Source organism: Thalassophryne amazonica, chromosome 9, assembly GCF_902500255.1.
Source record: "Thalassophryne amazonica chromosome 9, fThaAma1.1, whole genome shotgun sequence".
In the NCBI taxonomy this organism is placed as follows: domain Eukaryota; kingdom Metazoa; phylum Chordata; class Actinopteri; order Batrachoidiformes; family Batrachoididae; genus Thalassophryne; species Thalassophryne amazonica.
The window spans coordinates 64636307-64658878 of NC_047111.1; the positions used below are offsets into that span (position 1 = coordinate 64636307).

Sequence of the window (22572 nt, forward strand, 5' to 3'; positions counted from 1 at the left end):
TTTAGCCGCATGTTCTCCTTGAATTGCTGGCTGTCTGAGTGGTGTCCAAATGAGGTGGGCTTCATAGATAATTGGCAAAGCTTCTGGGGAAAACCTGGTCTTGTTAGGAGAGACGGCATCCATACCACTTTGGATGGAGCAGCTCTCATTTCTAGAAATCTGGCCAATTTTCTTAAATCCTCCAAACCGTGACTATCCAGGGTTGGGACCAGGAAGCAGAGTTGTAGTCTTACACACCTCTCTGCAGCTTCTCTCCCCCTGCCATCCCCTCATTAACCCATCCCCGTAGAGACGGTGCCTGCTCCCAGACCACCAATAACCAGCAAAAATCTATTTAAGCATAAAAATTCAAAAAGAAAAAATAATATAGCACCTTCAACTGCACCACAGACTAAAACAGTTAAATGTGGTCTATTAAACATTAGGTCTCTCTCTTCTAAGTCCCTGTTGGTAAATGATATAATAATTGATCAACATATTGATTTATTCTGCCTTACAGAAACCTGGTTACAGCAGGATGAATATGTTAGTTTAAATGAGTCAACACCCCCGAGTCACACTAACTGTCAGAATGCTCGTAGCACGGGCCGGGGCGGAGGATTAGCAGCAATCTTCCATTCCAGCTTATTAATTAATCAAAAACCCAGACAGAGCTTTAATTCATTTGAAAGCTTGACTCTTAGTCTTGTCCATCCAAATTGGAAGTCCCAAAAACCAGTTTTATTTGTTATTATCTATCGTCCACCTGGTCGTTACTGTGAGTTTCTCTGTGAATTTTCAGACCTTTTGTCTGACTTAGTGCTTAGCTCAGATAAGATAATTATAGTGGCCGATTTTAACATCCACACAGATGCTGAGAATGACAGCCTCAACACTGCATTTAATCTATTATTAGACTCTATTGGTTTTGCTCAAAAAGTAAATGAGTCCACCCACCACTTTAATCATATCTTAGATCTTGTTCTGACTTATGGTATGGAAATAGAAGACTTAACAGTATTCCGTGAAAACTCCCTTCTGTCTGATCATTTCTTAATAACATTTACATTTACTCTGATGGACTACCCAGCAGTGGGGAATAAGTTTCATTACACTAGAAGTCTTTCAGAAAGCGCTGTAACTATGTTTAAGGATATGATTCCTTCTTTATGTTCTCTAATGCCATATACCAACATAGTGCAGAGTAGCTACCTAAACTCTGTAAGTGAGATAGAGTATCTCGTCAATAGTTTTACATCCTCATTGAAGACAACTTTGGATGCTGTAGCTCCTCTAAAAAAGAAAGCTTTAAATCAGAAGTGCCTGACTCCATGGTATAACTCACAAACTCGTAGCTTAAAGCAGATAACCCGTAAGTTGGAGAGGAAATGGCGTCTCACTAATTTAGAAGATCTTCACTTAGCCTGGAAAAAGAGTCTGTTGCTCTATAAAAAAGCCCTCCGTAAAGCTAGGACATCTTTCTACTCATCACTAATTGAAGAAAATAAGAACAACCCCAGGTTTCTTTTCAGCACTGTAGCCAGGCTGACAAAGAGTCAGAGCTCTATTAAGCTGAGTATTCCATTAACTTTAACTAGTAATGACTTCATGACTTTCTTTGCTAACAAAATTTTAACTATTAGAGAAAAAATGACTCATAACCATCCCAAAGACGTATCGTTATCTTTGGCTGCTTTCAGTGATGCCGGTATTTGGTTAGACTCTTTCTCTCCGATTGTTCTGTCTGAGTTATTTTCATTAGTTACTTCATCCAAACCATCAACATGTTTATTAGACCCCATTCCTACCAGGCTGCTCAAGGAAGCCCTACCATTATTTAATGCTTCGATCTTAAATATGATCAATCTATCTTTGTTAGTTGGCTATGTACCACAGGCTTTTAAGGTGGCAGTAATTAAACCATTACTTAAAAAGCCATCACTTGACCCAGCTATCTTAGCTAATTATAGGCCAATCTCCAACCTTCCTTTTCTCTCAAAAATTCTTGAAAGGGTAGTTGTAAAACAGCTAACTGATCATCTGCAGAGGAATGGTCTATTTGAAGAGTTTCAGTCAGGTTTTAGAATTCATCATAGTACAGAAACAGCATTAGTGAAGGTTACAAATGATCTTCTTATGGCCTCGGACAGTGGACTCATCTCTGTGCTTGTTCTGTTAGACCTCAGTGCTGCTTTTGATACTGTTGACCATAAAATTTTATTACAGAGATTAGAGCATGCCATAGGTATTAAAGGCATTGCACTGCGGTGGTTTGAATCATATTTGTCTAATAGATTACAATTTGTTCATGTAAATGGGGAATCTTCTTCACAGACTAAAGTTAATTATGGAGTTCCACAAGGTTCTGTGCTAGGACCAATTTTATTCACTTTATACATGCTTCTCGTAGGCAGTATTATTAGACGGTATTGCTTAAATTTTCATTGTTACACAGATGATACCCAGCTTTATCTATCCATGAAGCCAGAGGACACACACCAATTAGCTAAACTGCAGGATTGTCTTACAGACATAAAGACATGGATGACCTCTAATTTCCTGCTTTTAAACTCAGATAAAAGTGAAGTTATTGTACTTGGCCCCACAAATCTTAGAAACATGGTGTCTAACCAGATCCTTACTCTGGATGGCATTACCCTGACCTCTAGTAATACTGTGCGAAATCTTGGAGTCATTTTTGATCAGGATATGTCATTCAAAGCGCATATTAAACAAATATGTAGGACTGCTTTTTTGCATTTACGCAATATCTCTAAAATCAGAAAGGTCTTGTCTCAGAGTGATGCTGAAAAACTAATTCATGCATTTATTTCCTCTAGGCTGGACTATTGTAATTCATTATTATCAGGTTGTCCTAAAAGTTCCCTAAAAAGCCTTCAGTTAATTCAAAATGCTGCAGCTAGAGTACTGACGGGGACTAGAAGGAGGGAGCGTATCTCACCCATATTGACCTCTCTTCATTGGCTTCCTGTTAATTCTAGAATAGAATTTAAAATTCTTCTTCTTACTTATAAGGTTTTGAATAATCAGGTCCCATCTTATCTTAGGGACCTCGTAGTACCATATCACCCCAATAGAGCGCTTCGCTCTCAGACTGCAGGCTTACTTGTAGTTCCTAGGGTTTGTAAGAGTAGAATGGGAGGCAGAGCCTTCAGCTTTCAGGCTCCTCTCCTGTGGAACCAGCTCCCAATTCAGATCAGGGAGACAGACACCCTCTCTACTTTTAAGATTAGGCTTAAAACTTTCCTTTTTGCTAAAGCTTATAGTTAGGGCTGGATCAGGTGACCCTGAACCATCCCTTAGTTATGCTGCTATAGACGTAGACTGCTGGGGGGTTCCCATGATGCACTGTTTCTTTCTCTTTTTGCTCTGTATGCACCACTCTGCATTTAATCATTAGTGATCGATCTCTGCTCCCCTCCACAGCATGTCTTTTTCCTGGTTGTCTCCCTCAGCCCCAACCAGTCCCAGCAGAAGACTGCCCCTCCCTGAGCCTGGTTCTGCTGGAGGTTTCTTCCTGTTAAAAGGGAGTTTTTCCTTCCCACTGTAGCCAAGTGCTTGCTCACAGGGGGTCGTTTTGACCGTTGGGGTTTTACATAATTATTGTATGGCCTTGCCTTACAATATAAAGCACCTTGGGGCAACTGTTTGTTGTGATTTGGCGCTATATAAAAAAATTGATTGATTGATTGATTAGCCACTAAGACACTGTTGCTGCTCAATATATCTCATCACTTCAGTTGCCTTTGCTTTTGAAAGTCGCTCCAATCCTTTATCTTTCCTCCTTGGGTATTCTCTATCAACTCATTGAACACATTCTAAAAATCTTTCTCCTTCATCTCACACCCCATTGGCAGAATAAATGTGCTGATAACAGTCATTGCTCCTTCAATTTCCTGTCCAACACTCATGACTGTCAAATATTCTCTTCATCTCCAATACATTTTTTTCAGCTATTTGGCAAGTTTGGCCCCGTTTCACATCATAAAGCAAAATTTACAACTCAACACACCTTGGCTGATTTCCCCAAGTAGCTCTCTCACCTGGCCAAGTCCTCCAGAGCAGGTGCACCTTGGCACAAGCCCAGAAACATCTTTTTTTCCTCAGGAACACAATCAAACTCTGAATCTCCTCAGTCCAACCTGCATTCAACTTGGAACAGCCTGGGTAAAGCTAGCCACAACTTGACATAATGGCAGTCTAACTCTCGTGTATGCTATATACTATCAGGTCTGGTTGACAGATAAGGCTGGACGCAAATGCAGGACTGAGACAAAAGGCTCTGTATGTAAAAATAGTTTACTGAGATAGTAAACAAGATCCAGTACACAGAAAGACAGTCCAACAAGAGCAACAAAACAAGGAACATCGTGGTTGAAGATCCAGGCAGGGGGTTGTAACACACGTGAGGCAAGCAGGTCGAGAATACAAAAACAGAGCTGGAGAGAAGGCACTAGTTGCATCAATCTGGCGAAGGAGCAGAGCAAAATGAGCGGCGAATATACACCCAGGTGATGAGATGCAAATTGAGAGTAAGTGAGAGAGAGAGAGAGAGAGAGAGAGAGAGAGAGAGAGAGAGAGAGAGAGAGAGAGAGAGAGAGAGAGAGAGAGAAAGATGCTCACCACCAAGTACCAATAGAGACAGATAAGAGAGATAGAGACAGATAAACCCAAGCAGGAAAAACCCAACAAGAGAATAAACAAACAGGATAGCAACTGAACAGACAAAAACAAACCAAAGCAAAGAAATAAAAGCAGACAAAACTCAAATCCTGACATGTACTCAATTTAGGATATCCCAGGATAATTCTTTCAATGTTCAGAATGAAAATTGAATACCAAGTTGTGCGGAGTCTTCACCAAGCTACCCAACCTGAGTACAAGGCCAAAGCAGCCATGATTCCAACCAAGCTTCTGAAAATTTTGAGCATGTTCAAAACTGAGACACACCCTCATTTCACGACATGGAAGCCAGGAAGACGGCAAAGAAAAAGAACTTCACCGATCAGGAGACTTGAAGTCATAACTACTGAAGTAAAAAAACATAAAACCATATTCTTTGGGAGTCTAAGTGGGATAAAAGGAGGCCAAAAAACCAAAACCTGGAAAATAATAACCAGTCTTGTGAATCAAGTTGGACCCGTGGTCAGGACGACTGCAGAGGTAGGTCAATTCATCAATTTATAAGCCTAAGGCTAAACGAGTATGATCCAACAATTAAAATGTGCCTAATCATTATTCAGGTACAAAAGAAATGGTCAGACATGAAAATCCAAACAAAACGAAGGGTTGCCTCATTAAAAACGAGCCAAAAACAGACAGGTGGGGGAGAACCGGATGCTCCAAAATTGAGCACCACTGAGGAGCGAGTGGCTGCGCTCATTGGCTCTGCGTATGTGGAGGGGATATTAGAGGATGCAGAAGGAGACACTGCTGCATGCGAACATACGGATTCAGGTTAGTGTCTATTTATACCTTAAATAATCCCAAATACAAATGTTTTTGATCATTTTACTAACCACAAAATAAATCATAAATACATTTTCACAGACAATCACGAGCAGCCATCTAATGTGCGATGATCTGGAGACCTGCACCAGGCTGCAGATCCAGAGCAGCCGCAGGCTGTACCCGTCGAGGCCTCAGGCTGCAGGCCTCTCCCCAGGCCCAGAGTTTTGACAGAGGAGGTCCTACAGCGACAAGATGCCATCATACGAGGTCTGTGAGGAAACTATCCGACCTTTTTATTTTTTTCAAAAACTATATGGATTTGAATCATGTGCGCTTGCATCAGACAAGCTTGAACCTTCGTGCGCATGCATGAGTTTTTTCATGCCTGTCGGTTGCGTCATTCACCTGTGGGCAGGCTTTGAGTGAGCAGTGGTCCACCCCCCTCGTTGGATTTTTATTGTCAGTGAAATGGCTGAGAGGCTGCCGCTTTGCTCCATGAATTTTTTTTCAGAAAATGTTAGAGACAGCTAGTTGGAAACCATTCGAATGATTCAGATGGATTTCGGTGAAGATTCTGTCGGCGTCACACGGATTAAGGAGTGTTAAAACCTTTTTAAAGACGGCCCACAGCGGCGGAGGGCGCACGGCGCACCGAGCGGCCATCGACAGGCTGGAACGACCAGATCATAAACTGAACGCTGTGTTGATCCGGGACATCGTGTGACTACCACACAAATGGCAAGAGAGCTGAACATAGCACTTTTGCGGCACATTCCACTGTTACAGGAGATTTTGTAATGAAAGACGTGCGGAGGATTTCGTGCATCGGCACGGAGCCGACGCGCTCAACAAAAAAAAGCTCAACAAAAAAACACCTCCATGTTGGAAACCATTCGTAAGATTCAGACAGCTTTCGGTGGCTTTTCAGTCGAGTGAGTATCCGAGAAATTGTTTAACAGCTGGGCATGTTCCAACTTGTCCTGTGAGACTTCCAACACGGAGGTGTTGTTTGTCCAGTGGCATGAGCGGCTGCGTCCCGACGCGCGAATCCGTCTGCACGTCTTTCATTACAAAATCTCCTTTAACAGTGGAATGTGCCGATAAAGTGCTGATCCCGACCTCTTCTGAAACTTCTCTGCTAGTCACACGATGTCCTGCATGAACAGAGCCTTAAATTTGGAAGTGATCTGCTCGTTCCAGCCTGTCGATGGCCAGTCGCGGCGCGGTGCACCCTCCGCCGCCGTGGGCTGTTTTTAATCCAGTTTTAATGGTCCTTAATCCGTATGATACCGATAGAATCTTCACCGAAAGCCATCTGAATCTTCCAAATGGTTTCCATCTGGCTGTCTGGCAGAGTTTCTGAAAAACATTTCATGGAATAAAGAGGCAGTCACTCCGCCATTCCTAAACAATAAAAATCCGACGAGGGGGGTGGACCACTGCTCACTCAAAGCCTGCCCACAGGCAAATGACGCAACCGACAGGCGTGAAAAAACGCACGCATGCGCACGAAGGTTCAAGCTTGTCTTATGCAAACGCACATGATTCAAATCCATATAGTTTTTGAAAAAAATAAAAAGGTCGGATACTTTTCTAACAGACCTCGCAAATCAATTAATACAAATAAATGCAAACTTCTCTGAAATAAACCGGACCCTCGTTAATATAAATGACAATTTGAAGAAATAAATGTGTTCATATAGTTGTCGTCATTTACTTACTTTAGAAATGATGAATGAGCTGTTGCCTTAACTGAATGGCCCGAGCTGCAGGAGGAATTGGCCACGGATCCTGCTCGATGGGGTCATCGGGGATTCCCTCTCCATATGGCACATGGTTGTCCAACGCAATATTGTGCAGCACCGAGCAGGCCAAAATTATAAGGCAGTCCTTCTCTGGTTTGTACAGGAGTGTTCCTCCTGCATGCCCGAGACACATCTGCCCTTCAGCAGGCCTGCACAGCGCTCCACAACCACACGGGTCTTTGTGTGGGCCAGGTTAAAGCGCTGCTCCTGCGCTGTGAGTGGGTTGTGCAGTGGTGTAATAAGATTTACCAGTAAAGGATAACCCTTATCACCTGGAATGAAAGAAAGCGTTACTGAAAAGTATTAGTCAGGCAGAAGAAATAGAATGCATGTCATCTATTTAGTTTACCCAGTAGAAAGCCGTGCACCATGCCATCCTGTAGTCTTCTTGCCACGCTGCTGTGTTGGAATATGAATACATCATGGGTGCTCCCTGGCCACCGCACAACAACATTCACAAGACGCATATGAGCATCACAGATGAGCTGCACATTGATTGAATGGTAATTCTTTCTGTTAACATATGCATAATCATTAACCGAGGGTGGTTTCAGACGCACATGCGTGCAGTCAATTGCCCCTATAACGTTTGGAAACCCGACAAGCTCATAGAAGTCCCTCTTAATCATTGCTTGCTCGGCGTTGTTGTAAGGGAATCTTATGTGAAGTGGAGTGAGATCCCGTATCCCTGACAACACGTAAGGCAGGATGCGGCTCATGGTGGACTGCGTAATACCTGACCTGTCAGCTATTTCCCGCTGTAACAAGCCTGTTGCCAGGAAACCTAGAGTCGACAGGACTTGGAGTGACATAGGTATGGCACAGGTACGTTGAGTTTCCCATTTTAGACAGGGTTCTAATGCTGCGCATAAGTCCAAGAGGACCTGTCTGGGGAGGCGAAATCTACTCAGAAGCCAGTCATCAGACTCACTCAGGAGATCTGCCCTGTCGCGGAAGACTCTTTCCCTGCATAGTGCAGCATCCATGTCCTCTGACAATGCTAGATCTGCCATTGTGCAACCCTGACCTACGACACACGACCGCCTTTTATATGGGTCAGACCAGTAATTCACCAATCACGACGCGTGCCAATAGAGCGTCAAAATCGGACGTCGTATTAATTGTTTTGTAGTATAATCAAAAAAGTGTTATTTATGTAACATATGCATTGATTTGTATGATGGCACTGTTTATCATGTTGATCATTTCCATTTTTATGTGGATTCCAGTGCTGGTTCATTTTGGTGTATAATTTACACCACCTCTTGACTTGGTGTATATTTTCAGCGCACCGTACGCCAACGACCACATTGATAAATGCCAAGTAGCGCAGCCATTTTGGCGTACACCCCATATACACTCAAATATCGCCGTACGCAACGTTAATACATGAGGCCCAATATACACTCAACAAAAATATAAACGCAACACTTTTGGTTTTGCTCCCATTTTGTATGAGATGAACTCAAAGATGTAAAACTTTTTCCACATACACAATATCGCCATTTCCCTCAAATATTGTTCACAAACCAGTCTAAATCTGTGATAGTGAGCACTTCTCCTTTGCTGAGATAATCCATCCCACCTCACAGGTGTGCCATATCAAGATGCTGATTAGACACCATTATTAGTGCACAGGTGTGCCTTAGACTGCCCACAATAAAAGGCCACTCTGAAAGGTGCAGTTTTATCACACAGCACAATGCCACAGATGTCACAAGATTTGAAGGAGCGTGCAATTGGCATGCTGACAGCAAGAATGTCAACCAGAGCTGTTGCTCGTGTATTGAATGTTCATTTCTCTACCATAAGCCGTCTCCAAAGGCATTTCAGAGAATTTGGCAGTACATCCAACCAGCCTCACAACCACAGACCACGTGTAACCACACCAGCCCAGGACCTCCACATCCAGCATGTTCATCTCCAAGATCGTCTGAGACCAGCCACTCGGACAGCTGCTGAAACAATCGGTTTGCATAACCAAAGAATTTCTGCACAAACTGTCAGAAACCGTCTCAGGGAAGCTCATCTGCATGCTTGTTGTCCTCATCGGGGTCTCGACCTGACTCCAGTTCGTCGTCGTAACTGACTTGAGTGGGCAAATGCTCACATTCGCTGGTGTTTGGCACGTTGGAGAAGTGTTCTCTTCACGGATGAATCCCGGTTCACACTGTTCAGGGCAGATGGCAGACAGCGTGTGTGGCGTCGTGTGGGTGAGCGGTTTTCTGATGTCAGTGTTGTGGATCGAGTGGCCCATGGTGGCGGTGGGATTATGGTATGGGCAGGCGTCTGTTATGGATGAAGAACACAGGTGCATTTTATTGATGGCATTTTGAATGCACAGAGATACCGTGACGAGATCCTGAGGCCCATTGTTGTGCCATATATCCAAGAACATCACCTCATGTTGCAGCAGGATAATGCACGGCCACATGTTGCAAGGATCTGTACACAATTCTTGGAAGCTGAAAATGTCCCAGTTCTTGCATGGCCGGCATACTCACCGGACATGTCACCCATTGAGCATGTTTGGGATGCTCTGGACCGGCGTATACGACAGCGTGTACCAGTTCCTGCCAATATCCAGCAACTTTGCACAGCCATTGAAGAGGAGTGGATCAACATTCCACAGGCCACAATTGACAACCTGATCAACTCTATGCGAAGGAGATGTGTTGCACTGCATGAGGCAAATGGTGGTCACACCAGATACTGACTGGTATCCCTCCCCCCAATAAAACAAAACTGCACCTTTCAGAGTGGCCTTTTATTGTGGACAGTCTAAGGCACACCTGTGCACTAATCATGGTGTCTAATCAGCATCTTGATATGGCACACCTGTGAGGTGGGATGGATTATCTCAGCAAAGGAGAAGTGCTCACTATCACAGATTTAGACTGGTTTGTGAACAATATTTGAGGGAAATGGCGATATTGTGTATGTGGAAAAAGTTTTAGATCTTTGAGTTCATCTCATACAAAATGGGAGCAAAACCAAAAGTGTTGCGTTTATATTTTTGTTGAGTATGTACCTTTGTCTTTCTTTCATATCAACCAGTTCTCTTCCTTTACCAGTCATGCTGCCAACATTCAATGTTTTGACTCTCACGTCTACATTTCTACCGTCCCTCCACTCCCATTGCTTCCAGAACAAGCTTTCCCATCTTCTTTCCCGTCCTTTGCCCAGTAGAAGCATAATATCTTCAGGTACCCCGCTAACCCACACCTTAATAATATTTGATTAGGCACAGGTTTTTGTGCTAGATGCACTTTCAGGTGCCCCTGCCCCACACTACTACTCCAATTTTTGTATGGATGTGTGTGTGGAACTACACTGGCTTGCTTATATACATATAGCAGAGATGGGACAAAGCCACCATCAAGTCACTCTCAAGTCATGAATCTGCAAGTCCCAAGTCAAGTCTCAAGTCATAATGACCACCAATTGTTTGCAAGCTGACTTGAGACTTGACTTGGGACTTGCAGATTGATGACTTGGGAATGACTTGACTTCACCCCACCTCTGACATATGAGAACCATCCCTGGTTCTCAAGACCAGGCACCTAAGTGGCTCTACTCTACTCTTTTCTACTCTTCTATTTTACTCTTCCTTTTTAGATATTTAGATATACCTTAGTATACTAGCATAGTTCCACCTTAGAATTGGAATATAATATATAAGAATTACCTACTAAATTTTCATATAGTGCATATACTATTTGTTGATACACACTAAGTATCCCTCCCTCTTTTTGTGACAGGGACCTTGAAGGGAACCAGATACAAACACTCAACTATTCTATCTTGAAGAGGTGTACTAAACTTGAAGTTTTGTAAGTACCTCTCTTTAAATCCCAATAAAAACAATACAATCCACTTTACACATTACATGAAAGTGGCTTTTTAATGGTTTGTAAATGTCTGGTAAAGTTTTTTCAAGCAGAAAGCATTTTAATATCAAGAAAGATCAAGAAAGACACCCTGGTGGGTGGGATTCTGCAGTAAAAACAAAAAAGGTCCTCTAAATGTCAGCATTGATTTTAAGTGATATTTGCTGTTCTGCACTACTTGCTTTGGGGTTATTGCGTTATTTTCTGACATATGACCATGTGTAACATTGCACTGGAATTTGCCAAGTCCTCATAGTATGTAAGTGTTTGCTCCTTTAGATGCTGCGTTAAAAGGCAAATTATATATATATATATATATATATATATATATATATATATATATATATATATATATATATATATATATATATATATATATATATACATATATATATATACATATATATACTCAACAAAAATATAAACGCAACACTTTTGGTTTTGCTCCCATTTTGTATGAGATGAACTCAAAGATCTAAAACTTTTTCCACATTCACAATATCACCATTTCCATCAAATATTGTTCACAAACCAGTCTAAATCTGTGATAGTGAGCACTTCTCCTTTGCTGAGATAATCCATCCCACCTCACAGGTGTGCCATATCAAGATGCTGATTAGACACCATGATTAGTGCACAGGTGTGCCTTAAACTGCCCACAATAAAAGGCCACTCTGAAAGGTGCAGTTCTGTTTTATTGGGGGGGGGGATACCAGTCAGTATCTGGTGTGACCACCATTTGCCTCATGCAGTGCAACACATCTCCTTCGCATCATCCGTGAAGAGAACACCTCTCCAACGTGCCAAACGCCAGCGAATGTGAGCATTTGCCCACTCAAGTCGGTTACGTCGACGAACTGGAGTCAGGTCGAGACCCCGATGAGGACGACGAGCATGCAGATGAGCTTCCCTGAGACGGTTTCTGACAGTTTGTGCAGAAATTCTTTGGTTATGCAAACCGATTGTTTCAGCAGCTGTCCGAGTGGCTGGTCTCAGACGATCTTGGAGGTGAACATGCTGGATGTGGAGGTCCTGGGCTGGTGTGGTTACTCGTGGTCTGCGGTTGTGAGGCTGGTTGGATGTACTGCCGAATTCTCTGAAACGCCCTTGGAGACGGCTTATGGTAGAGAAATGAACATTCAATACATGAGCAACAGCTCTGGTTGACATTCCTGCTGTCAGCATGCCAATTGCACGCTCCCTCAAATCTTGTGACATCTGTGGCATTGTGCTGTGTGATAAAACTGCACCTTTCAGAGTGGCCTTTTATTGTGGGCAGTCTAATGCACACCTGTGCACTAATCATGGTGTCTAATCAGCATCTTGGTATGGCACACCTGTGAGGTGGGATGGATTATCTCAGCAAAGGAGAAGTGCTCACTATCACAGATTTAGACTGGTTTGTGAACAATATTTGAGAGAAATGGTGATATTGTGTATGTGGAAAAAGTTTTAGATCTTTGAGTTCATCTCATACAAAATGGGAGCAAAACCAAAAGTGTTGCGTTTATATTTTTGTTGAGTGTATATATATAGTAGCTGGGGTACCCGTCGCTGCCCGGTTTTAGACATAAGCTAAATGCCAATCATTTTAATCAAAACAATTGCCCCAACATTTGTTTTTGTAATGCTGATGTCTTATAAATATAATAGTTAATGGGCTAAAGTTTGTCCAGCAGAACTATAAGAGGTGGACTCCCCAAACTAAGTGGAAACACTTGGTTAAAAGGCAAACACATTTAAAGTCCTTCATGCAGACTTTGTTTTGCAATCAAATTTATAACAAAATTACACACAAAAGGTAGGTAACAGTAAATGTAAATATCAATGAATCAAAATTGAGGTAGTGGTGTATTTCACTGTTTTTACATTGCAATTTTACAAACATAAAATGAATGTATTCAGACAGGAAGGCAAACTGGGTTGTACAGGACAGTCAGGTGCTTAACAGTTGAGAACATAAAGTAGCTGAAGAAAGAGATTAAATAAATAGAGATGGCCAACACATATACAGGGCTGGAAATTTGAATCTGCTTGGTCATACCCACAGCCTCAGCCTAAGCATGGTGTTGTCAGTTGTGGGCACAGTTCCGATAATAGATAATTATCGAAGATAATGTTTTCATTATCGGATTATCTTTTTAGATAACTAAAAACCATTATTGGACTAATTATCTTCTGATATATTTTAGACCGATAACGTAGGGCAAACATTTTTAAAATTTAAAATCAGTTGAGCACCTACCTGTTAAAAATTTCCTAACAGATGTATAGTTCCACCCTCTCCAAACAGAAGAGAGCTGCTTCCAGAAGAAACCACTCTAGCCTCTGCAGGCAAAGGAGAACTGGTCCAAAAAAAAAAAATCATCTCCTTTAACACCATACTGATACGCTGGCAATATCACCCAAGTCATCCAGAGGCATACATTTTTAACTTATGGTTCAAATTTTGACCAAACTAATTTTGGACAAGTTATTTAAAATTACTGTCATGTCTGAATTTTTATAAAGTGAAAATATCAGATATATGTTTTAGTTTTAAAGTAATGTGCTAATTTTTAAGGTTTTAGTGAGCTCATGCTGTGCCCAGCAGTGATTTTGGGTAGGATAGGGTAATCTCAGTACGTTCACAACAGGACAAATGCATTTCAGACACTCTGTTCAGGCTCCACAGACAACAGCATTAAACTCTAGTGCCTAAAACTCTCGTGAATATATTCTCTGGGTTTATAGATGTTATTGTATTTGTGTTTGTTAAATTCCACGCATCTTAAATGTAGCAGACACTGATTATCTGGAATTTTTGTTTTGGCAAGTTTTCAAGGCCTCTACTGCCATCTACCGGCCAGTAGTGTTCATGGCAGTTCATGGCAGTATTCGTCCTGAAGCTGAGCAGACACTGTATGATATTTTTAATCACAAGTTAAGTTTTTTTCAAACTTAATTTACAAAAACTCATGACGGGAGACAAGTTTAAAAACAAAACAAAATGACAAAAAAAAAAAACATTACAAGACAGGTCTGCGGTGTTTGTACATGCACAGTGCGAGCGGTTGGATGCTTGTTGCTCTTCAGCAGCAGGATACCATCACGACGGCCGAACAGAATAATATCAAACAGGTTTGATTTTCATTCGACCATACGATCGGCGATCAGGAGGTGGTTGTGAGATGTTAAACGCAGCTTGTTACTCCATGTACACTACACGATGCAGGACGCGCGATTAATCTGAAACTCGGTCCAAAAAATTCTCACACGAATGAAAAATCATCAAAACTCGCACAGTGTAAAGCCAACATTTATGTGTCAAGACAATACTGAGTGCACATTTTACATCATCAAAAATGTGCACGGCACTAATAAAACATGCGCACATTCTCTCCACATACAAAACATTTTGTGATGACACTTCCAGGGCTCCGTAAAAATGCCTGTTTTTACAAATAAAAAATGGAATATTTTACAAAAGCACATTTATCTGTAAACACCAACACACGACACACGTCACATTAACGTGTTGGTTTACATAATGTATGACTGAACCAATCAGTGTTTAGCAGAGGCACTTTTACCCAGAATCCTTTGCGATCTGTCTGTGTTTGTTACAAAACCTCAGAATTAGTGCATTATTCAACATTAAAAGATATATGTTATATTTTAACTTTGTACAAATGACAGAATTGACATTAAATCAAATCAAATCAATTTTATTTATATAGTGCCAAATCACAACAGTCACCCCAAGGTGCTGTATATTGTAAGGCAAAAGCCATACAATAATTACAGAAAAACCCCAACGGTCAAAACGACCCCCTATGAGCAAGCACTTGGCGACAGTGGGAAGGAAAACTCCCTTTTAACAGGAAGAAACCTCCAGCAGAACCAGGCTCAGGGAGGGGCAGTCTTCTGCTGGGACTGGTTGGGGCTGAGGGGAGAGAATCAGGAAAAAGACATGCTGTGGAAGAGAGCAGATATCAATCACCATTGATTAAAAGCAGAGTGGTGCATACAGAGCAAAAAGAGGTGAATAAAAAGAAACACTGGGTGCATCATGGGAAACCCCCCAGCAGTCTAAGTCTATAGCAGCATAACTAAGGGATGGTTCAGGGTCACCTGATCCAGCCCTAACTATAAGCTTTTTCAAAAAGGAAAGTTTTAAGATTAATCTTAAAAGTAGAGAAGGTGTCTGTCTCCCTAATCTGAATTGGGAGCTGGTTCCACAGGAGAGGAGCCTGAAAGCTGAAGGCTCTGCCTCCCATTCTACTCTTACAAACCCTAGGAACTACAAGTAAGCCTGCAGTCTGAGAGCGAAGCGCTCTATTGGGGTGATATGGTACTATGAGGTCCCTAAGATAAGATGGGACCTGATTATTCAAAACCTTATAAGTAAGAAGAATAATTTTAAATTCTATTCTGGAATTAACAGGGAGCCAATGAAGAGAAGCCAATATGGGTGAAATATGCTCTCTCCTTCTAGTCCCCGTCAGTACTCTAGCTGCAGCATTTTGAATTAACTGAAGGCTTTTCAGGGAACTTTTAGGACAACCTGATAATAATGAATTACAATAGTCCAGCCTAGAAGAAATTAATGCATGAATTAGCTTTTCAGCATCACTCTGAGACAAGACCTTTCTAATTTTAGAGATATTGCGCAAATGCGCAAAAAAGCAGTCCTACATATTTGCTTAATATGCACATTGAAGGACATATCCTGATCAAAAATGACTCCAAGATTTCTCACAGTATTACTAGAGGTCAGGGTAATGCCATCCAGAGTAAGGTGTTGTGTGGGCCGCCAGAAGAGGATGTACTGCTGGCCCACCACCAAAGGGCGCCCTGCCTGAAGTGCGGGCTTCAGGCACGAGAGGGCGCTGCCGCCACGGACACAGCCGGGAGTGACAGCTGTCACTCATTAATTCCTGACAGCTGTCACACATTCTTCATCATCGCACTCCATAAAGACCAGACGTCATCTCCACCTCGTTGCCGAGATATCGTACTTCCTTGGAGGTAATATCCTCAGCCGTTTCTTTTGCAATATATCTGTATATTGTGAGTGTTTGCAGGAGTACCGGTTCCTTTTTCTGTGGAAGCTGAGTGAGTGCAGGACGGCACTCTTTTCCTCTGAGGAATCACTGCGGTACTCTATTGAATATTGAGTGAGAGGTGGAGGTGGCATTCCCACCGTTGTTGTTACTGGGTGTACACACACCCACACTTGACTGTCTTTGTTCTCGCCAGCAGTACCAGATCCGACAGTCGGGGACGGTGATCACCTGGGAATTCGGGACTTGGCGGCTCCAGTATTCACCAGGTTCTGTGGCAGCGGAAATCGTGTGGTTCCGGCTCTTCTCAGGACAGACGTCTTCTATCCTCGAGCCTGCCCACACGTCACCTTTGTGATTTGACTGTGATTATATTCTGAGATTGTCTGCATTTCGTTGTGCACGTTTCACAACATTAAATTGTTACTTTTTGGCTCATCTATTGGCCGTTCATTTGCGCCCCCTGTTGTGGGTCTGTGTCACTACACTTTCACAACAGAATATCTCGGCCAGCGTCATGGACTCCGAGGGGCGTCACCCGGCTGTTGAACGACCAATGGGAGAGCAGGGAGCGCAGGCGTCTGCAGGAGACGTGATTGGTGAGCTGCAGCACATTCTCACCGCCTTTACGGCTCTGTTGGATCAAATGACCGAGCAAAACATCCTCCTAAACCGCAGGGTGGAGGCTCTCTCCGCACAGATGGCGGCGAGCGCTCAGGGCGCTGCTGCAGCTCCTCCTCCTGCCGACCCTGTGCAGGATATAAACGTTCCAGTGGTGGTTCAACAACCCCTCCCACCATCCCCTGAAGCATACATAAGCCCTCCTGAGCCGTACGGAGGTTGTGTGGAGACGTGCGCGGACTTTCTCATGCAGTGTTCGCTCGTCTTCGCACAACGTCCCGTCATGTACGCGTCAGATGCTAGTAAAATAGCTTATGTGATTGCTCTGCTTCGGGGTAAAGCACGCGCCTGGGCTATGGCGCTCTGGGAACAGAACTCACGGTTGTTATCAGCATACACTGGGTTTGTGGGGGAGTTCAGAACAGTGTTTGATCACCCTATCAGAGGAGAGACCGCTTCAACCGTGCTGCTGTCAATGAGACAGGGACGCGAGAGCGCAGCCGCTTATGCAGTCAACTTCCGCATCACGGCTGCGAGGTCCGGCTGGAATAACGTTGCGCTCCGCGCCGTCTTCATAAACGGACTGTCGTTGGTCCTGAAGGAGCAGCTGGTAGCTAAGGAGGAACCGCGGGATTTAGATGGGCTTATCGATCTCGTTATACGGTTAGACAATCGGTTGGAGGAGCGCCGTCGGGAGCGAGGCGAAGGACGTGACCGGATACGCGCCGCCCCTCTCCCTTCCGGGTTCGAAAAGGGGCCGCCCTCCCCACGCTCCACAGCCGCAGCGCTCTGTGGGGCAACAGCTCCCCCTGCTGACGTTGTTAGGGAAACGCACAGGGCCAAAATGAGGAGGCTGATCCGTGGAGAGTGTTTTCTCTGCAGCTCAACTGAGCACACACAAAAAAACTGCCCCAAACGGCCACAACAACAACCGCCCTCAGAGACTGGGCTAAGGGGTGGTCAAAACATTCACGTGAGACACACACAGATTGCCACACGACTCCCAGTTACAATCCTGAGCGGGGATTTAACCCTTCAAGCCCCAGCACTGGTGGACACGGGGTCAGAAGGGAATCTGCTAGACAGCAGATGGGCAAGGGAGGTAGGGCTCCCTCTGGTGGCGCTTCCTTCGCCAGTGCAGGTGCGGGCACTAGATGGCACCCTCCTCCCTTTAATCACACACAAGACACAACCAGTAACTCTGGTGGTGTCTGGAAACCATCGGGAGGAGATTGAGTTTTTTGTAACTCCTTCTACCTCCCGCGTGATTTTGGGCTTCCCATGGATGTTGAAGCACAATCCCCGGATTGATTGGCCGTCTGGGGTGGTGATTCAGTGGAGCGAAACCTGCCATCGGGTGTGTTTAGGATCCTCGGTTCCTCCCGTTTTACAGGCTAAGGAGGAGGTCAAAGTCCCTCCCAATCTGACGGCAGTGCCGGTTGAGTACCACGATCTTGCTGACGTCTTCAGCAAGGATCTGGCACTCACCCTTCCCCCGCACCGTCCGTACGATTGTGCCATTGATTTGGTTCCAGGCGCTGAGTTTCCGTCCAGCAGGCTGTACAACCTCTCACGACCTGAGCGCGAATCAATGGAGACCTACATCCGGGACTCATTAGCTGCCGGGCTGATCCGGAACTCCACCTCCCCGATGGGGGCAGGTTTCTTTTTTGTGGGCAAGAAAGATGGCGGACTCCGTCCATGCATTGATTTCAGGGGGCTGAATGAGATTACGGTTCGCAACCGATACCCGTTGCCATTGTTGGATTCCGTGTTCACCCCCCTGCATGGAGCCAAAATCTTTACTAAGCTGGATCTTAGAAATGCGTATCACCTGGTTCGGATCCGGAAGGGAGACGAATGGAAGACGGCATTTAACACCCCGTTAGGTCACTTTGAGTACCTGGTCATGCCGTTCGGCCTCACCAACGCCCCCGCGACGTTCCAAGCCTTGGTTAACGACGTCTTGCGGGACTTCCTGCACCGATTCGTCTTCGTATATCTGGACGATATTCTCATCTTTTCTCCGGATCCTGAGACCCATGTCCAGCATGTACATCAGGTCCTGCAGCGGTTATTAGAGAACCGACTGTTTGTGAAGGGCGAGAAGTGCGAGTTTCACCGCACGTCTTTGTCCTTCCTGGGGTTTATCATCTCCTCTAACTCCGTCGCCCCTGATCCGGCCAAGGTTGCCGCGGTGAGAGATTGGCCCCAACCAACAAGCCGTAGGAAGCTGCAACAGTTCCTTGGCTTCGCTAATTTCTATAGGAGGTTCATTAAGGGCTACAGTCAGGTAGTTAGCCCCCTGACAGCCCTGACCTCTCCAAAAGTCCCCTTCACCTGGTCGGATCGGTGCGAAGCCGCGTTCAAGGAGTTGAAACGACGGTTCTCTACTGCGCCAGTTTTGGTGCAGCCCGACCCTAGCCGCCAGTTCGTGGTTGAAGTGGACGCCTCTGACTCAGGGATAGGAGCCGTGCTATCCCAGAGCGGAGAGACCGATAAGGTTCTTCACCCGTGTGCCTACTTTTCTCGCAGGTTGACCCCAGCTGAACAGAACTATGACATCAGCAATCGAGAACTCCTTGCAGTGAAAGAGGCTCTTGAGGAGTGGAGACACCTGTTGGAGGGAGCGTCTGTGCCATTCACGGTTTTCACTGACCATCGGAACCTGGAGTATATCAGGACCGCCAAGCGGCTGAACCCCAGGCATGCCCGCTGGTCAATGTTCTTCGGACGTTTTGACTTCCGGATCACCTATCGCCCCGGGACCAAGAACCAGAGATCGGATGCCTTGTCCCGGGTACACGAAGACGAAGTCAAAACGGTGCTGTCGGATCCACCGGTGCCCATCATCCCGGAGTCCACTATCGTGGCCACCCTCACCTGGGACGTGGAGAAGACCGTCCGGGAGGCCCTGGCACGGAGCCCGGACCCCGGAACCGGTCCGAAGAACCGTTTGTACGTCCCACCAGAGGCCAGAGCTGCAGTCTTGGACTTCTGTCACGGTTCCAAGCTCTCCTGTCATCCAGGGGTGCGAAGGACCGTGGCAGTTGTCCGGCAGCGCTTCTGGTGGGCGTCTATGGAGGCCGACGTCCGGGAATACATCCAGGCCTGCACCACCTGTGTCAGGGGCAAGGCTGACCACAAGAGGTCCCAAGGGCTTCTCCAGCCACTTCCTGTGCCTCATCGCCCCTGGTCCCATATCGGCCTGGATTTCATCACGGGCCTCCCGCCGTCCCAGGGCAACACCACCATCTTCACGATAGTGGACCAATTCTCCAAGGCGGCCCACTTCGTGGCCCTCCCGAAGCTCCCAACAGCCCAGGAGACAGCAGACCTCCTGGTCCACCACGTAGTCCATCTGCATGGGATACCCACCAACATCGTGTCTGATCGTGGTCCCCAGTTCCCGGCACTGTGAGCCTCTCGTCCGGGTATCACCCGCAGACCAATGGACAGGCAGAACGGGCCAATCAGGAGTTGGAGCAAGCCCTGCGCTGCGTAACATCCGCACACCCGACGGCCTGGAGTGAACATTTGGCCTGGATCGAGTATGCGCATAACAGCCAGGTGTCCTCTGCCACCGGCCTCTCCCCATTTGAGGTGTGTTTGGGGTATCAGCCCCCATTGTTTCCCGTGGTGGAGGGAGAGGTTGGTGTGCCCTCGGTCCAGGCCCACCTGCGGAAGTGCCGTTGGGTGTGGCGCTCCGCCCGTTCTGCCTTGTTGAAGGCCCGGACGAGGGCGAAGACCCATGTTGAATGGGCCGGGGGTTCCAGTATTTGGTGGACTGGGAAGGGTATGGACCCGAAGAACGCTCCTGGGTGAAGAGGAGCTTCATCCTGGACCCGGCCCTCCTGGCCGATTTCTACCGCAGGCACCCGGACAAGCCTGGTCGGGCGCCAGGAGGCACCCGTTGAGGGGGGGGTCCTGTTGTGTGGGCCGCCAGAAGAGGATGTACTGCTGGCCCACCACCAAAGGGCACCCTGCCTGAAGTGCAGGCTTCAGGCACGAGAGGGCGCTGCCGCCACGGACACAGCCGGGAGTGACAGCTGTCACTCATTAATTCCTGACAGCTGTCACACATTCTTCATCATCGCACTCCATAAAGACCAGACGTCATCTCCACCTCGTTGCCGAGATATCGTACTTCCTTGGAGGTAATATCCTCAGCCGTTTCTTTTGCAATATATCTTTATATTGTGAGTGTTTGCAGGAGTACTGGTTCCTTTTTGTGTGGAAGCTGAGTGAGTGCAGGACGGCACTCTTTTCCTCTGAGGAATCACTGCGGTACTCTAGTGAATATTGAGTGAGAGGTGGAGGTGGCATTCCCACCGTTGTTGTTACTGGGTGTACACACACCCACACTTGACTGTCTTTGTTCTCGCCAGCAGTACCAGATCCGACAGTCGGGGACGGTGATCACCTGGGAATTCGGGACTTGGCGGCTCCAGTATTCACCAGGTTCTGTGGCAGCGGAAATCATGTGGTTCCGGCTCTTCTCAGGACAGACGTCTTCTATCCTCGAGCCTGCCCACACGTCACCTTTGTGATTTGACTGTAATTATATTCTGAGATTGTCTGCATTTCGTTGTGCACGTTTCACAACATTAAATTGTTACTTTTTGGCTCATCTATTGGCTGTTCATTTGCGCCCCCTGTTGTGGGTCCGTGTCACTACACTTTCACAACATAAGGATCTGGTTAGACACCATGTTTCTAAGATTTATGGGGCGAAGTACAATAACTTCAGTTTTTCTGAATTTAAAAACAGGAAATTAGAGGTCATCCATGTCTTTATGTCTGAAAGAGATTCCTGCAGTTTAACTAATTTGTGTGTGTCCTCTGGCTTCATGGATAGATAAAGCTGGGTATCATCTGCATAACAATGAAAATTTAAGCAATGCTTTCTAATAGTACTGCCTAAGGGAAGCATGTATAAAGTGAATAAAATCGGTCCTAGCACAGAACCTTAGTCCGTGAAGAAGACTCCCCATTTACATGAACAAATTGTAATCTAGTAGATAAATATGATTCAAACCACTGCAGCGCAGTGCCTTTAATACCTATGGCATGCTCTAATCTCTGTAGTAAAATTTTATGGTCAACAGTATCAAAAGCTGCACTGAGGTCTAACAGGACGAGCACAGAGATGAGTCCACTGTCTGAGGCCATAAGAAGATCATTTGTAACCTTCACTAATGCTGTTTCTGTACTATGATGAATTCTAAAACCTGACTGAAACTCTTCAAATAGACCATTCCTCTGTAGATGATCAGTTAGCTGTTTTACAACTACCCTTTCAAGAATTTTTGAGAGAAAAGGAAGGTTGGAGATTGGCCTATAATTAGCTAAGATAGCTGGGTCAAGTGATGGCTTTTTAAGTAATGGTTTAATTACTGCCACCTTAAAAGCCTGTGGTACATAGCCAACTAATAAAGATAGATTGATCATATTTAAGATCGAAGCATTAAATAATGGTAGTCTAATAAATAAATAATGGGGTCTAATAGACATGTTGATGGTTTGGATGAAGTAACTAATGAAAATAACTCAGACAGAACAATCGGAGAGAAAGAGTCTAACTAAATACCAGCATTACTGAAAGCGGTTGAACATAAAGATATGTCTTTGGGATTGTTATGAATAATTTTTTCTCTAATAGTTAAAATTTTATTTGCAAAGAAAGTCATGAAGTCATTACTAGTTAAAGTTAATGGAATACTCAGCTCAATAGAGCTCTGACTCTTTGTCAGCCTGGCT

At 45.0% G+C, this 22572-nt stretch overlaps 1 protein-coding gene across 1 annotated transcript in view; it reads left to right on the top strand.

Annotated features, from left to right (window-relative positions):
• The window catches only part of rxfp2a (relaxin family peptide receptor 2a), a 220187-nt gene that overhangs the window by 169981 nt on the left and 27634 nt on the right, over nucleotides 1-22572 (top strand). The window contains exon 10 of the mRNA XM_034178226.1: nucleotides 11018-11089. Coding sequence (XP_034034117.1) covers nucleotides 11018-11089 — 72 coding nt within the window. The remainder of the gene's footprint in view (nucleotides 1-11017; nucleotides 11090-22572) is intronic.